This window comes from Pseudopipra pipra, chromosome 3 (assembly GCF_036250125.1).
Source record: "Pseudopipra pipra isolate bDixPip1 chromosome 3, bDixPip1.hap1, whole genome shotgun sequence".
Taxonomy (NCBI): Eukaryota; Metazoa; Chordata; class Aves; order Passeriformes; family Pipridae; genus Pseudopipra; species Pseudopipra pipra.
In genome coordinates, this window is record NC_087551.1 from 70,524,284 (window position 1) to 70,541,445 (window position 17,162).

Consider the following 17,162-nt stretch of genomic DNA (forward strand, 5'->3'; position numbering starts at 1 on the left):
GGAACAGCCATGAGGGCATTTTCCGCTGCAGGTTCCTTGCCTGCGAGACTACTGCAACGGTGTGGGTTTAAATGGCATTTAAATTTTGTTAGATGGAGCTTGCTGGCTCTCTGAAGGAGCAAACTTGCAAAAGGCAGAGAGGAAAAGGGCAGAACTGTATAAATTAAAGATAACTTTATTACACTTTGTGCTGATGGATTTTTACAAGGCTGAATGCTGAATTAATAGTCTTGTGGTGTTAAAACAGCTCCTGTGAAATATGATTATCTGAACTAGCTTTCTTTTGAGGCTTCATTAAATCTGCATTTACACTCATTCTTCCTTTTTCCTTCAGTGTTTCTTGTCTGTGAGCAGAGAAGGGGAAAAATACAGTTGGGTAGTAAATTGTGGTTACTTCCTCTATCAGAATTTCTGTTACAGCTCCTTGTTTTTCAGTTGTTAATTTAGATTAAGTAAGAGAAACTAATTTTAGTGTGCGAACCACTTGTTCCAAAATGCTAGTTTTTAAATCATGCTAAAAATTCCAGCAATTTAACTGAGAAGAGATGATGACTAAATGTGAACCATTGGGTCAATACAGGTTTCTTTCAAAAAATGTTTTCCTTGAAAAATCCATATTTAAATATGCAAATTAAGGATATCAGTTGCATTTAAATTTTCTGGCTTTACAATTTCTGCCATCATTGTCAATTCTTGTTGCATGAAAATTAAATGTCTTTCTCTTCTTTTTAAGTCTACAGAGTCGGTCTGTGAAGTTGAGGCTCTTATGGAGAAAATGAAGCAGCTACAGGAGTGCAGAGACGAGGAGGAGGCCAGCCAGGAAGAGATGGCTACACGTTTTGAAAGGGAGAAGAGAGAAAGCATGTTCGTGTGTTCTTCAGGTAGAACAGACGTAGAGTTGAATATATTTTTATTCAGACTTTCTCAAATTATTTGAAGAAATACTTACCACTGTAAAGGGGGGGGGGGGGAAGTGTTATTAGATGTCTCGAAAACACTACCATATCAAGATTAGGGATGCGTTGTTTTCTTCCAGAACACTTAAAAGCAAAGTAGTGCCAAAATTTGTGGCTTCTCTGAAACACACCATAGCAATACTATGTTTAATAAAAATCTCCAGCAGAAATGGAATCTCTCTTTTCAGAGATTTAAAAGTTTCACAAGAGATTTAAGCATCTCACAAGACACTCTAAAAAGGCCTTAACACACTTTGCTGTTTAAGTGTATGAAATGTTGCTTTCAGGTGACTGAGAGACAATACCTAACCTCTTACAGGTTTAGGGTTGTCATGGGCTCTTCAACAGTTTCATCTGGAAGTCTCAGAAGTCTCTTTTTTAAGAAGCAATCTGTTCCAAAACAGGTTTTTCCCCTGACATTTTTACAGATCCCTTGAGTTAGGAGGAAAGTGTCCCCTAGACTTAGGGGACAGGGTGAAGACTGGTGCACAAAAGAAGGGAGAAAAAGATGTTTGTCTGTTAGAAAGAATCTGAGTGTTTTTCATGGAGTTGCCTCCATAGCTGTGTCACACTGAGCTGTACCAAAGAATCTTCATACGGGTAGTCCAGTGAAACTCTGTGTTTGTTTAAAAAGCACAGAGACTCCCATTCTTCTGCAAAAGTTCTGCTAGGAGACTTTCAATTTGTTCTTACCAAAACTGTGTGAAATTCTGTTTGATATTAACAGAAGATGAAGAATCTGCAGCAACAAGAGATGTGTCTCGTCACTTTGAGGATACCAGCTATGGTTACAAAGACTTCTCCAGACACGGAATGCATGTGCCCACCTTTCGTGCTCAGGTAACATGGATGGGGTCTGCTCTTGGGAGGCTTAGTGCACAATCTGTTTGTTGTGCCCAATACCAAACATGGAAATCACTGTGCTGTCTCTTACTGCCCTGTGGATGAGGCTTAAAGCCAGCAAATGAACAACCCCCACCTCCCAGTGGATTACCTGCTCTGAGATCAATTACATTAAAGCATCGGGTATTCACAACGTCATTTCTGACATTCTCCATTCTGCATTTTTACTTATTCTAAGGATTATTCCTGGGAAGACCATGGCTATTCCTTGGTTAATCGTCTTTATCCAGATGTGGGACAACTACTTGACGAGAAGTTTCATATTGCTTATAATCTGACTTACAACACAATGGCCATGCACAAAGATGTGGATACCTCAATGCTAAGACGAGCTATTTGGAACTATATTCATTGTATGTTTGGAATAAGGTCAGTTTTACTATTTTTGTTCTAAACGCATTAGTTTTTCTTTCTCAGATTGAAGCAGAGTTGTTATTTAAGTAAATGTGTGTATTTTTTAAACATATTTGTGTTTATTGGGTAGGGCCAGTAGTCGTAAAAATGACTCAACAACTTCTTTTGCCATAGGAACTTAGAAACAATGCAAGTGAAATAACTGCTTCTTGAAAATGAAAGTGATTTTCTTTCAATTCCAAACAGATACGATGATTATGACTATGGTGAAATTAATCAGTTGTTGGACCGCAGCTTTAAAGTTTACATCAAGACTGTGGTTTGCACTCCTGAAAAGACCACAAAAAGAATGTATGATAGCTTCTGGAGGCAGTTTGAACACTCTGAGAAGGTACAGTTTGCGCGCGTGCTGAGGGACAGACACAGGCCCCCCCTGATCGATGCCACCCTGACAGGCACAGCTACCCAGCTAGCACTTAAGCTTTAGCTGATGTTACTGGAATTCTGCTCACACTCAGTAAATTTGTTAGGAAGTGTAGTATTCCCAGGCTGAAATACCTTCCCATTTCCTACTGCATGTTTGCTAGCTAACAGCTGACATGGACTGTGCAAGCTCTGAGCAGTGTGGGGGAATTAGACATGTTAATGCTACAGCTTCACCTCAGCTGCAGTTGGTACTGCTTGTATCCCAGAGAGGCAGGGAAGGGATGTGAGATCCATCCCTCCCTTGCCCTTAGACTTGGAGCAGCTGCTGGCTCGGCCAGGGTCTGTGCACTCCCCTGGTCCTTTAAGCATGGATGGCCCCAAAGCAGTTCTTTTATGGTAAAGCCTGAAGCCCTGCTGCTGGGTTATAGTCTGAATTGCACCTCCCAGTCATATTCTTGCTGTTAACTCTCAGATATCTGCTCCAAAAAGTTTATATTCTCCAGTTTTTCTTTGGAAAAATATTTCTTGGCCTTGCTTAAAATCAGTGCTGAAACATAAAGATGCCTGAATCATTAGTGTTCAAATCATCAAAGGCTCTAGTTCTTGCTAAACCCCCTAAAACAGGGTCCTATAACTACAGTGATTTAAGGATGTTCAGGTAAAACACTACCTATGTTTTGGTTAGACTAACTGATAGACGAGCTTTTCAAGCACACAAATTCTTCTTTAAAGCCCAAAACTTTGTGTCTCCGTAGCCATCAAAATCCAAAGATCCTGCATGTACATGTCACTGAATGCAGTCACCAATCATGCTCAGGGAAATCATCTAAATGAAACCACACATAGCCCTCACATGCTGGAGCAAACTCACAGCCACCTGCTGTCAGTGAGAAAATACTTTCCACGCCCTCCCCCACACAGTTTCTGATCTCATCCTCAAAGAAAAACATTAAAGACATTGAGGAGATGAGCTTGGAGAACACTCTGGTAGCTACTGAACACCTGTGTCTCAGTAAAGACAGTTTTGTGGCACTTTAGAGTTTTTCGTGTGCCTCACCTTGGCTAACCGCTCCACGTTGTTCGGGTGATAACTACCTGTGTGTTTCAGCAGGGGCAAACTACCTTATCAGCTCTGCTCCACAGGTACCAGCTGCCCTTTTGCCTTTAATCAATCACCCTCACTAAGCTAAATTTGAACAGGCCATGCATATTCTGCTGCTGCTGAAGAAGGGCTTGTGTGCTTGAAAGCTTGTCTGTTTTTTCCAGCTAAACCAGCTGGTCTACTAAAGGGTGACTGCCTCTTCCTGGGAGCATGGCCCTGTTTAGGTGCACGTGTGACCCCCTGCTGTGCAATGCCACTTGCTCTGTCCCCAAGGAGCTTCATGGCAAGAACTGATGGTCTGGGTGGCTCACACAGGCAGTGCTCCCCTGCTGCTGCTGCTGTTGTGGCTGCTGCTGCAAGCACTGACACGAAAACCACAGCCCTGCAGGCTTCCTTTAGCTGCAGCACATCACTGTGAGCACACCACTAAAGCCTGACTTCTCTTTCCTGAAGGTCCATGTAAATTTGCTTCTGGTAGAAGCTCGGATGCAAGCCGAACTACTTTATGCTCTGAGAGCTATTACTCGCTATATGACCTGATGTCTCCGGCTGCCTGTTGACGTTGGAATGTTCTGCAGCTGCAGTGTGGCAGAGGAAGATACGAAGCCTCAGGACCAACAGTAGCTATAAGTTAAGATGCCCATTGTGCCATAACTCCTTTAGTTTCAGCTATTTCCATGTTTGGAATATCGTTGCTGCCACTCGGCAGTGAATGCTTGGCAGTTGAAAAGACAGGGTTGTACAGAAGTGCTGCCTGCTCATGGTATTTTGGCTTTAGACATTATGGGACATTCTATGAATTTGTGGCAATATAGCAAACTATAGACATATAGATCTTGTGTTAAGGCAAATACTGTGGGAGTTGGAGCGCGAAAAGAAGTGGGATTTGATGACATTTGCTTTCCCTACAAGAATAATTTTAGAAAATCTTGATGCTGCTATTTGTGCAGGTGGAGTGAACAGACCCAGGCTGTTCCAGTTAAGCTAGAAGTGGAAGTGAGCACTGCTATTGTCTGAGCCTTTACCGTGTGTGGTTTCAAAAAAGCCTTGTTATTTAGATTCCCTTTTTAATCAGAACTAAACCTCTTCTGTCCACAGTGATAATCTAAAAGATAGCAGTCAATTTTCTCAACTAGTTTAGCCTTAAAATGCTACAGGACGTTTGTTCAGCATTATTTCGTGAGCTCCAAAGTGCAATGGTCTTCCTATGGAAAAAAGGGGACTGGAGTCCTCAGAGCTTTTTAGAGATCTACCTACCTGAAGTGTCGAGTAGCTTCTTGTCCTCTTTTTCACAGATGAACCAAGAAGGAGCTAGGACAAGGTGTGGGAATGTTGTTCTAGACTGCCAAACAGTCCTACTGTATTACATGCCCAACGCTGGTCTTACTGATTTTTGCAGTTGCTTAAATAACTAGGCTAAAAACCATCTATTTTTAGTAAATCAAAACATGATTAAAATGCTGACGTTTAATATACATTGGTTTTGGAGAACACATGAATACTTTTGTATGAGTGTGAATTGCTTTTTAAATTTGTCAGTATTACTGGTATTTTTGAAATAAAGGTAACAACTTTTTCTCTTGGTGTTTCTGTGTGGTTTAACTTTAAGCTTCTGTTCTTACTGGTTCAAAGACCACTTAAAAATGTTTGAAACAGTAACTGTGCAAACATACTTAAAATGATGAGCCATGAATTTTTCAACTGAGTCTAAAATGATGGGAGAAAATAAAGTTTAAAAACATAGATCTAGATCTTCATTAATACTGTAGTAGGAACACCCTTCCTATACTCCTGATGTTTTCGCCCTTCTCATGGTCCTCCACCTTCTATTTAGGAATACTCTGTCATGTAAGGTTTTCTCTTTTCCCACAGGCAACGGACATGGTGGGCTCAGAGATTCCAGTATATGTTAATGCAATCACTTATTTTCGAAAACTAGCTCTAAATATAGTTTTAAGAGTTAAACTGATTTTAAAATCCTTCAGTAGTGAACTTAGTTCCAGATTAGGCTGCTGATTTTCATTGGCTACTGCCAGAAGGGTGGTGAGGTCTTTGCAGTCAGATGGAGGTAACAGTCAGGCAAGAGGTAACAGAGAGGGGGGGTTGCTAAAAGGGAGCGACAAACTATTTTGGACACACTCCTACAGCTGGTTGTAACAGGGGTTGTAGTCCAAGTGTAAAAACTCCTCCCCGTTTAGAGGAAGGTAGAAGCCTTATTTGTAAGGCAGGAAAGCATGTCTTGAGTTCAAGAAGCATTTGGACAACGCTCCCAGGCACATGGTGTGATTTTTGGGGTGTTCTGTGCAGGGCCAGGAGATGGACTAAATGATGCTGATGGGTCCCTTCCAACTCAGCATATTCTATGAATCTATGAAATGGTTTTCCCAAGCCCACAAGTAGAATCCATTTGATTTCTGTCCTCTGGCCTGGGTCTCAGCTCAGACTGGTTTCTCTTACTGCAGAACATTCTGGGAACAGTTTTTAGTTTACAGTCCAAGAAGCTAAAATACCTAAAAAAAAATCTAGGGGAGAAAGATTAATAAACCGTCAAAAATTGTGACTAACAGGAAGCATCTGGTGCTTCCTCTTAACTGAAAATACAGGATTTTTAATGTTCCAAAAAACAGAGCAAAACTTTCCTGTCTAAGGGCATATCATACAGCTGAGCTGTGCCTTTCCAGTCTGTGAAGGATGTTTCGGCAGCACCTCAGTCTCCTGCTGCTTTTTGGGGTCAAAGGTAGACATGAATTCTTCCAAGAAACCTAACCTGGCCACTTCCATCCAAGGCTCTTCAGACACATCCAAGTGTCCTCTTCCTTTTCAAGCAGTAAACACGGCAGCATATATGTGTGTCTGAGTGGCTGCATATGGTCACAGTTGCCATCAGAGCATGAGCCGCAACAGGCAGGCAATCCCAACTACACACCAAGCTACTTACTTTGGAGAAAGGGCCTGAAAGTTTTTGGGGATTTTCCATTAAAAAGTGCAGAGGGGGTTTGTGGTCCTAAGTAGAAAACAACCAGCAAGGCTGTTTGTTAAGCACAGTGTCAGCCAAAGACAGCGGGGTGAGTCATTAAGAACAAGACAATGGTTGACAGATGCTTCATCACAGTAGCGATGGCTGCCCGGAGCAGCAGGTGTGAGTGATGGGAGGGCACAAGGGACCAGCCCCAGCCCTGCCTTGGTGACCTCAGGTGCACTGTGCTCCTCAGCTCTCAGCCCTGACAGTCCCAGGTAGCCCCGCAGAGCCCCAGCCCATGGCCTGTGGGAAGGGCAGCACCTTGTGTGCGCAGCAGCAGCAGTGTCACACCCCCCTCAGCTGTAGAACTGGCAACCCTCCCCAAAGGGAGGTGTCGCTAAACAGGAATGGGCTCCTGCACATAAGAGACCTGTTTCATTGAGGTTTGTGGCAAAGATACCCAAGTGGTAGACAATGCCATAAGAACACACCTGAAATTCAGCATTCTGGGGCTGCTGCTTCTTATCCACAATTTTTTTCTCCAGAGAGAGACATGGAGCCATCCAGCTCTACTGGAACCACTGCTGGTGGTTCCATCCTTTCTTTAATACTCCCCAAAAGTAAATCCATTCTTTTCTCCAAGAAACAAATGGAGCCATTTATCTTCTGTTCAACTTCAGCTAAAATTAAAATGGCAAAAGAAGGGATGATAATTGAGATATTTTCAAGCTCAGCAGAGCTGTTGTAAGAGCCAAACCACACTGAACTGCTGAGCAGTTCCTGCCTGTGGACTGCAGTTATGGAGGCTGCCACACGTTCCTGAAGCAACTCACTGTGGGGCTGAGCCAACTAGGCACAAGAAATAACAGAGCTGCTGAGACACAAAGAATATAGAAAATTTCATTACCTTCACTGAAGTTTCCTTCTTACCATTCCCAAAACCTGGACCATGAAATCTCCTCTTGCCTGGCCTATAGAAGCAGGGGCCTAAATTAGGAAAAAGGTCTCCCTACTCTTCTACTATGGCTCCACTTCCCAGCCTCCTCTCTTCCTCTCCTCACCCGGAAGCAGAGGCCTGGGCACTACCAAAGGTACAGCAGTGCCACTGAGGGAGCTCTGAATCACTGCCTTGGAACAGCAACTTCTTCCAGCCTCTGCAGGGATTGCCAGGCTGGAAACTCTCCTGCTGCACACAGCACAGTGCGATGCTGCTGACCCTCAGGAGCAGGAGCCCGGCAGCCTCCACACAGCAGTTTATTCTTAGCAATCTGAGGTCAGAAAAGAGAGAAATAGGTCAGGTCTGTAAAGCTCCCTGGAGCCAACTGGGCTGTTAATGCGTGAGGCCAGTGATGCGCCTGCTGAGCTAATCCATGGGCTACAAGCAGGGACTTCTACATGCTGAAAGGATGAAAACTGAGCAACAAACAAGCCAGCAGCAGTTAGAAGGAACATGAAGGAACAGGCCTTTTTTTGCCCCATGGATGGAGATGCAAGTTCAGGGGAGACAACTGGCCAAGAAGTCTGAGAAGCAGAGGCACACAGGTGGCCCCTCGGAGTGTTGGAAAAACTGAAGGAAGAACACAACAGACCAGCTAAAATCGTCTCTGATCAGGGATACAAGTGTTTTGCCTTAAAATGTGAAGTCCCAAGTCGGGAAAGGCCAGCACAGCTTATATCCTGTAAGCGCCAAGGCAGGAGCTGGGATAGCTGGGATACTGTAGACCCCAGTCACAGAGTATCAGAAAAAGGAAGGGGGATCTCCAAAGGAAAGGGAAGTGACTTCCCCCAACCACTGACAGCATTCAGTCTGAAGAGTGAAGCTCATGAAGGAACACAGCACAATGCCCAAGTAGCACATGGGTTACTGTGTCGCACAATTTTGTATAAAGTAACAGCATATACAAGTCTGTAGGTGAAATGTGGCTCCTGTCACATAATGTTCTTCTGTACTGCACAGCATTTTTGGTACCACAGAGGTCCAAGTACCTTCTAAAAACTAAAAGTTCAGCAAATACATTTGTTTGTTTTTCCCAGCCAGGAAATTATGGAATCAACAGACAAATCACACTGAGCAGCCGCTTGATCAGTTCAAGTCTACTGTAAAAAGTAATTACACATGCAAAAATTTCATACAAGCTCTTCAAAAGATAGCCACGCTCTTTAACATTCTTCCTCATGGCAACATACAGGTATATTAGAAATATAAAGCTATACAATTTACATGACCAAAAAAAAAAAAAAAAGAGAGAGAAGACTGACTACAATGGAGTAATAGGCACAGCTGGAAGAAAGGAGTGATGGCTTTGAATTCTATCAAGAAGTTTCTCTGCCACAGGTTTGAACTCTCTTTCCCAATGTAGTTTGTGGGAGTCCCTTCCCTCTCTCTCGAGGCTGCAGTCCAACACTAGCTTTTCATCTGCAATCAAGGAAAATACTGTCATCAGTTCTGAATAAAAATATACCCAACTATGTATTTTATGACTACGGCACATACAGCTTACCAGTTGTGCACACTGATGGCTTAAAAATAACTCTGCACTTCAGATAAGCTGAGCATCACTGTCTGAGGGATTTAGATTGAATTGAAAATAAAGGATGTTAAGGTCAGTAAAACAGTGAAAAGGGCATTGCAGGTTCTTTTATTCTTACAGGTGTAGCTAAACTGTATCTCCAAGACCAAGCATTTACTGGGGCTGTCGCTCTGCAAAGTACCAGGATTTAACATTACCCACAGCAACTTTGCTAAGGTAAGGAATCAATTCATCTAACTACAACTATGTTTTCCCTGTCACAAATAGCTCTGCTACTCTGGTTCATGGAGACCCTTTCAAACTCTATCTACTATCATACTGAGGGAAACTGAAGCACACTAGTTACTGTATTACAGATGCCCTCCCTTCCTCACAAATTTAAAAAATAAAACAACAGAACACTCTTTAATAAAGGCAAGCAGTGTTAGGAATTAAGGGAAGTCATCACTCATTATTCCCCCTCCATTATGCCTGGCACTGGATGTGGCAAAGAAACAAACTCTTACAGAAAAAAGAAATCAGTCTGCAACCAGAAGCATTCTCCTGAATCCAAGAATCCACAGACACAGCTGATAATGCTGAACAAATGTTTTCATACAGTTTAACAGGAGGATATTTGACATTAGGGTACTTTAGATCATAAATGGGCCTAAAATGAAGGTGGAATCCTGCTCTAAATGGGAGTGTCAAGTGTGACTTACCTTTGGTCTAGACTATGAAAGAGCACCAGATTCACAACATGTTAAACGAGTAACTCTGTCAGGGAGCTTACTGCACAGTCACAGCAGGTAAGACAACTTGGGGCTGAAGAGAAACTTCAGTTCCCACATTTTGAGTCAAACTTTGTGTAGAAAAGAGATGCTCAAGTATCCAAAAGCATGCCAAGGTGCCTGTGCAGAGCAGATGGCCTGAGCTGCAACAGCTAGAAAGGAAAGAGCAACATTCCTTGTGCATGGAGATGGGCTCTGGTTCATACAAAGCTACCGGCAACTGCAAACAGTACCTGACTTCTATGCCACTGCACTGTTTCTAAACTACCAAAATTAAATGTGAGGTAGATTACAAAAGGGGTTCTGCATAAAGAGATGCCATTTAAAGCCTTTCTGTAATAAAATAAAGAGAAAAGACCCATTCTTTCAAGATGGATGTCACATCTCTGCAGGAAGAAAAACCTGTAATCAGAGATAAAATCCAGCCTCAGTCATCAGATCCACATTTGATGATATCATAGGATAATTTAGGTTGGACAGAACTTCTGGAGCAGAGCCACCATGTATAAGGTTGCTCTGGTCCATGTACTGTTGAGTACTGAACATCTCCAAGATTCCACAGACTTTCTGAGCAGGCTGTTCCAGTGCCTGGCCCCTGCCATGATGGAAATTTCTTTTCCTAATGTTTAATTGGAACTTCACATTACTGCAACTTGTGCCAGTCTGCTCTTGTCGTATCAATGGCACAGCAACCCAACATACCTAAAATGACTCCTAGCAGCAGAGAAGTGAAAGATAAGGGATTATGGGCCTTGTTTTCAGGGAGAATTGCTTTGCCTACTCCTGATTTTTCTGCCCAAATTAACTATCTTTAACACAGAGCAAGAAACATTTCTCCCTTTTAGTAGACAGCTGTTGCTCCCAGAAGTTGATTGAATGTTTATGGAATCAGTGAGGTCAAGAATTCCAGTACTACAAGAACAAGGGTCAGAACCAGTTCAAAGCTGAAGTGTTGAACTGAAACAGTAAATTTCCCAAAACAGAACGTGAGTAACACTGTGGATCAGCAAGGATCAGTGTTCCACACGCAAGCTGTACATCCTCAGATAATTTAATTTTCCCACGACTCTCCTCAAAAACTAGGAAAATTGGGTACTGGCCAAATAGCATATGAACTGGCTGCAAGCCCAGGGAAAAGACAAGCACACTGGGTCTGCACACTATGGGGGAAGTTGAAGACCAGAGTGCAGACTTCAGTGGTCTGCAAGGGCTACCCATCCTTGTAACACTGGCAAGACAGGGGCCAGGAGCCCTGGAAGCTACTAGCACGTCATGCAAGAGTTCACATGTACTGAGATTCCAAAATAACCTCCTCGAATTGATAGTGGAGGTAAAGATGAGTAGAAGAAAAAGTCTGGAAAGAGCAAGGGGAAAAGAAATTTCACTGAGTGACCAAACAGAAGAATGTTATCAAGATAGAAGCTCATCTCCACTGCTATTCTTGAGGGCCTGGAACAAGGCAAAGCTGCTGCCAGGGGCCTGGGAACATCAGCCTCCAGAAGCTTTGAGCCAGTAAAGTGACGTGGAACTCAAGAGCAGCTGAAAGAAGACAAATGACAAGTGCCACTGGAAAGCAGTGCTGCTGCATATCAGGCTCCGGGGATCAGGTAGGGAAAAAGAAAAATAAGTGGTGTCTTTTGTCCAGTTTTTCTCTTGGGCCCAACATCTTTTCAGGCTATTTCCACTCCCTTTTAGCTCCCTCATAATCTCTTGTCATCTTGTGCCAGGTAGTGGAGGGAAAAATAAAGGGGAGGAGGCCAAGCACAGCAGGTGAAGTGAGGTGTTGCTGTGCCATGCTCCACTTTTTCCGCTTCCTGAGGGTGTGCTGACGCTTAAGCAGAGTTCACTGATGGTCAGCAGTTGCCTCCTGCTTCCTGAATGATAGAATCAGAGCAATGACAGTTCAAGGCTGTTACTGAATACAATGGGAGGAGGAAGATATAGGACAGTATTAACCAGCTGCTATTACTAAGGCTCTTTGCACACAGAGGAACCAGATCCAATGAGTAAGACGTGCTCCTCTTACAGCTACTCTTCTGACTACAGTGTGAAGAAAGACTAGCCCTCTGATTTCATTCTAACCTCTTTTTAATTGTCATTACAGTTGCATTACAATCACAATTGCAACTGCAATTGCAATCATACATGAACTTCCAGTTCATGACAGATGTACCTGTTAATGAGAGTCACAATTACTATCCAGCCTGCACTCTGCAATCAAATCAATTGCTCAAATAAGCATTGTTAAATGCAGAGGAAAAAGTAAGTACAAATTTTCTAAAATGAAGATATATATTCCTTGCTGTGTGCCAGAAATTTCATGCATGATTGTGGCTGTAAAGTTGCAGAATGTTAAAAAGTGCACTAATAACCTTGAAATACTGATATTTTCAGGTAAATCCTCACAAATTCACCCACTTTTCTCATTGTCTAAAAACAAGAGATCACGGGGATCTCACATTCTGCGTGGGTCTGACAGCAAGCATACATCTTTACTCAATTTCCAATTAAAACCATATCAAAATTAGTTAGTTTCCTTCAATTTCATTGACTTTTTAAAGATTCAAGTGTTTTTAAAGATAATTGCAAATGACCTGCCCAAAATAAAATCATAAGCAAAGCAGTGCTCAAAAAATAAAGAAGGAAAATTACATCTATTGACTATAGGACTATCACATAGCAACTGAAGTCTATAAAATTTGAAGCAAAAGTTAAGTGTCCAGATGAAAAGATCCAACTGGGTAAGCGCATCAGGGTCCAAACATTCACCTTCCAGCCTGCATTTGTGGAGGAGCGAGCACACCCTCCCTGGCTTTTGGGAGCAGATGAGAGATTGCCACAATGTTGTCCTTGCTCACAAAGAGGCCATGCTGAGCAAGGAAGGGTGGCCAAGCATCAAGCTCAGCCTGCTGCACCCCAGAGACCTCCAGCTGAGAGAAAAGCCATATTCCCCAGTGGTGTCCGGTGTGTGCTGTGGAGTAACCAGGTGCATCACAGCCAAGCCCTTGCTCCTCACAACACCTGCAGTGACCTCTGAGGCCAGAAGGGCCCACACCCAGTGAAAGGTATGCACTGAAGGTCTAAGCAGGCAAAAAGGCAGCTGGTGGAAAGCATTAGGAGCATGCCAAGTAGGCAAACTAGAGTGGGCAGTGACAGCAGAAAATTCCACCCTGGCAATCTGTAAGACCTGAGGGAATGTGCTGAATGGCAACAGACCACTGTGTTGCTGGATAGTCTATACCAGCCAACCACTTAAAGCCACATGACAGGCTTCCCAACCAAACTAATACTGCTTTGATTTTGCTTCTTCCATTTCTTTTACTGAGGAAAAGAGACCAAGATTATGAATCTCACCTAAAAGTGATGTGAGCAGCACCAGCAACGTGTCGGTATCTCCTCCAAAGCATGAGGCTGCACTTGTGAAGTTTTCACTGTAGTTCCACAGGGTTTTGCATATCAAACAAGACAGCTGCCAGTCTGCCGGCCCAAAGTCTTGCAAACAGTCAACTAACCTGTCAGTACCAAACAAAAACAGTGGTTTGCTCCATCTAATTTTCTCCTGAGTCCTTCAAAATTTGTAAGTCTAGAAATGTCAGCAAATTCTATGAAAGTTTGCAGGAAAATTCTGTGTTAATAAACTTCAGATGCTGTTTTCTTCCTCAGTAACTTCACCCTTTTCATTCAGCGTAGTTCCCTAAGGATGTGAACATGCCTTTTGTCTACATGTACATGTGTATGCTGCCTGTACCTGTCCATCCCCTATAACTTTTTAACCCAATTGGCCAGTTTCACTGACATGCATCATAAATGTAACCATTTCAGGGACACTAAAATTCTATCAAATTTCATTACAATTTGTGACTGTCCAAATGCTGTTACTGTTTTTCCTTCACAAATTTTCAGACACAGTACAAAAAATTTCAAATTTATGATTCTATATGCTACAGAATATATAATAGAAATTTCTCACATTTATTATTCGATTTGCCTGTAACTTGTTTTCACTCTACTTTTTCAGCTATATATTGTAAGTTAACTAAAACATGGGAAGGAAGGATGAGAAGATTATGCATTGTTTACACTGTATAAAAAAGTAATTATACGATGTATGAACAGGAAAGCTTATTGTTTCATAAATGTGGGTTGGACCAACTGCTTTATAAGCATGGGAACATGATCTTTCATGTTCCTCCAATTAAGCTAGATCCGCTATTATCTGAACATCAAAGCTACAAGTGTTGCATCAAGATTTAATATCCCTTGTAATATCAGTGCCTTAAACTTGAACTCCCAGAGAGAGGAGACTCAGGAGCTGTTCTCTGCCGAGCATGGCTACATCAGATAGTTCTCCCTACAGTACTAAGTAGTTACAAGAATTTCAACACACCATGTGGGATATCATGGTTCCTGAAGTAACCTTCACAGTCACACCAGATACACATGAAAGGTGCCTATCAACTGGAGCCCACATAGGATCCAGCTGAGTTGAGCATAAGTAGCTACTGCAAAGCCATGCCTTAGTTGCTCTGTGTATGGTGCTCTCCTCTGCTGTATATATCAGCAGGATCTTTGGGAGATTATTCTATGGGTTTTGGCTCTACAGTAGGCTAAACCACTTTAATGCCTCTGCAAAAAAATCCCCATATGAAAGGCTCTTTCTGGATGAACATTAGGTGCCAATTTATCTTCTATGCTGGCATCTTTATTACAAGTTACCAGCCCCAGTAAAAAACAATCCAATTGCAATGTTTTGGATAAACTACTCAAAATTGCCTTTTTCATGAGCACAATCAGGAACTTACTTTCCAATTCCTCCTTCTTCCATCAGAAAAGCTCCTTTGTTTTTATCTACTGTGAGATTGAGCAGAACTCCACAGGCAGAAAAACAGACATCGTGGTTCTTGGAATCAAGCAAAGCAATCATGAACTTGTATACTGGATTGTAAAGAAGGAAACAGTATTACTGGGAAGATGGACTTACCATACAAGTGCCATTACAACACACTTATTAAAAATGTATCCTTAGAAAGCAGGATACCCTACCCAAAAACTTAGCCTTTTAGCATATTACTGTGACATTTGTAAAACAGGTGCATGACTGAGAGTATAACATCATGCAGAACAACAGTTTTATTTTAATTTATTTTATTTTATAAAAATACACTAAAGAAATGTGAAAATCCAATTCAGAAGACGTCAAGTTGACCAAACTGAATTGAAGTTTATTTCTTAAAAGCATCACCCTCCTTTCAATTGCATAGTCAGCAGAAACTGCTAGGATTTGGCATCTGGCACTGCTCTTCAATCTGAGTGGCAGGGTTGCCCCAGACAGCACTGAGTCCAGCTGCAACTGCTGCAGCCTGGGGCTCCTGTGGGAGACAAGCAAGAAGCAGAGGCTGGACGTGCAGCGTCTCGCAGCGCTTGCTGACACTGACTGGGGACGCTGTGGAGGCAACCCCAGCAAGGGAGTCAGTCTTGCCTAAAGGAGAGGCAGCCTCTCAGCTCTTCCTGAGCTTGGCACACCGTCCACAGCCTCTCCCAGCTGGAAAATTCAGTCCTTTGACTGAGACAGTTCACCAGCAACCAGCTACTAAGTGTCAGTTCTCCCTTTACCTCCAAAAATGGTGCTTTGTCCACACTTGATATAAAGGGTTGCATATTGTGGTGTATCACCTCGCTTTCAGCGCTGACAGGTAGATACCAAGAAAATTTACAGTGAACTGGTGTCTAATTAAACTGATGACACACCCTCTGCGGATAGCAAGGAGTTGCCATTTTTCCCAAAGCTCTTTAGATACCCAAAGCAAAAGGACTTGAGAAGACTTGTATCCTACTTCACCCAGAGGCAAACAGGAGCTCTCTTTGTTGAGGCAGTGAAACAACTACATCTTACAAAGTGCTAACTAACTGCTGAACATGGTATCAAAAATACGTGATTATGAACCTAAATGAGAATTTAGTCAGATTTTCATTTTATATCATACCACTACTAACCTGTAGGATTTGGAAAGCTTGATGAGCGAAGGGAAATTTCAAAATTTGAATCTTTAGGAAAAACAGAGGTTTTGTAGTATTTACCTTTGTGAAAGCACCATGGTGTATTTTGCTAATCCAATATTTCCATTTTAATGAAACTGAAATAAAATGGTGTTTATAATGACTACTATTGGATTCTAATGTTTGCCTAATTTGCAAAACATCAGGGAAGATTGCTTCTACCCTTTAACTGAGACAGCTTATTAACAATCTTTTCTTTTCAGAACCATGGACATTTAAAAACAGGAGTCGTACAAATGCAAAAGCAACTCACTCTTTTTCTGCATGATGAAGTCACAGACCTCATGATACTGGGAAAGGTTGCCAAAGACTCTGACAGCCTCCACAACTCCATCCATATTGTCGCTCATTAACAGCTTCAAAAGCACTATTGGTTTGCAGAGAAATTAAACAAAAACAATTACCTGTATATCACAAATACGTGCTTGGCTTCTTATCAATGAGTATCAGAAGCAAGCAGCAACAGCGATAAATATAAGAAATTTCTTATATTTAAGAAATATACAGTTGTCTGTCTGGTGGCAGTGAAGGGGGTGAGCTGATGGTAGAGCGAGAACTAAATTGTGTAGGGTTTTGAAGATGAGACAAAGAGCACCAATATGGGGCTAAATGCAAAGGAATAAACAAAGAGTTATGGACACAGTCCAAGCACAGTTGTAATAATGGGAGCCAGGTTTGCTATGCATTTTTGAGTGGGCTCATGTGGAAATCCAGCAAGACATAATTAAAAAAAAGTTGTAATATATAAGAGAATTGATTCAGATCCTGAACGGATGGTCTTATGGTGGGATGTCTCCTAAAACTCAAATTATTTTCTGACATTAGCTCTCTTTTCTCTCATTGCTGCTATAACAAGGAAGCACATTTTCTCTCAGCAGCTACTTAATATTGTCTCAGTCCGAAGCATTCACTTCCTTGCTGCTTTCCTGCTTAGCAGCTTAATATATGATTAGTGTGTAACTTCAGCAGCAGAATGAGAACTTCAGCATTTCATAGGAAGAGCTATCATCATGGGGGGGTTTGCTGCATGGCAAAGGAGCGATGTTACAGAAGTTACATTTATCAGTCTTCTGTATGACACAAACCACTGAAATTAGTCCATCA

The 17,162-nt window shown here is 42.2% G+C and overlaps 2 protein-coding genes across 7 annotated transcripts in view; one reads left to right on the forward strand and one right to left on the reverse strand.

The window, feature by feature from the left end:
* Positions 1-5,317, forward strand: part of SESN1 (sestrin 1) — a 78,230-nt gene extending 72,913 nt beyond the window's left edge. For both annotated transcript variants that reach the window (XM_064649810.1, XM_064649811.1), the window contains exons 6-10: positions 734-881; positions 1,684-1,796; positions 2,038-2,228; positions 2,460-2,604; positions 4,195-5,317. In XM_064649810.1, coding sequence (XP_064505880.1) covers positions 734-881; positions 1,684-1,796; positions 2,038-2,228; positions 2,460-2,604; positions 4,195-4,281 — 684 coding nt within the window. In that variant the 3' untranslated portion in view covers positions 4,282-5,317. The remainder of the gene's footprint in view (positions 1-733; positions 882-1,683; positions 1,797-2,037; positions 2,229-2,459; positions 2,605-4,194) is intronic.
* ARMC2 (armadillo repeat containing 2) overlaps positions 1-17,162 on the reverse strand; it is an 81,880-nt gene that overhangs the window by 9,211 nt on the left and 55,507 nt on the right. Inside the window, exons 16-19 of one of the 5 annotated variants that reach the window (XM_064649801.1) lie at positions 16,312-16,425; positions 14,804-14,936; positions 13,356-13,513; positions 8,960-9,116 (exon numbers count right to left, since the gene is read on the reverse strand). In XM_064649801.1, coding sequence (XP_064505871.1) covers positions 8,960-9,116; positions 13,356-13,513; positions 14,804-14,936; positions 16,312-16,425 — 562 coding nt within the window. The other 4 variants (XM_064649803.1, XM_064649805.1, XM_064649804.1 and 1 more) reach the window with 4 other exon arrangements.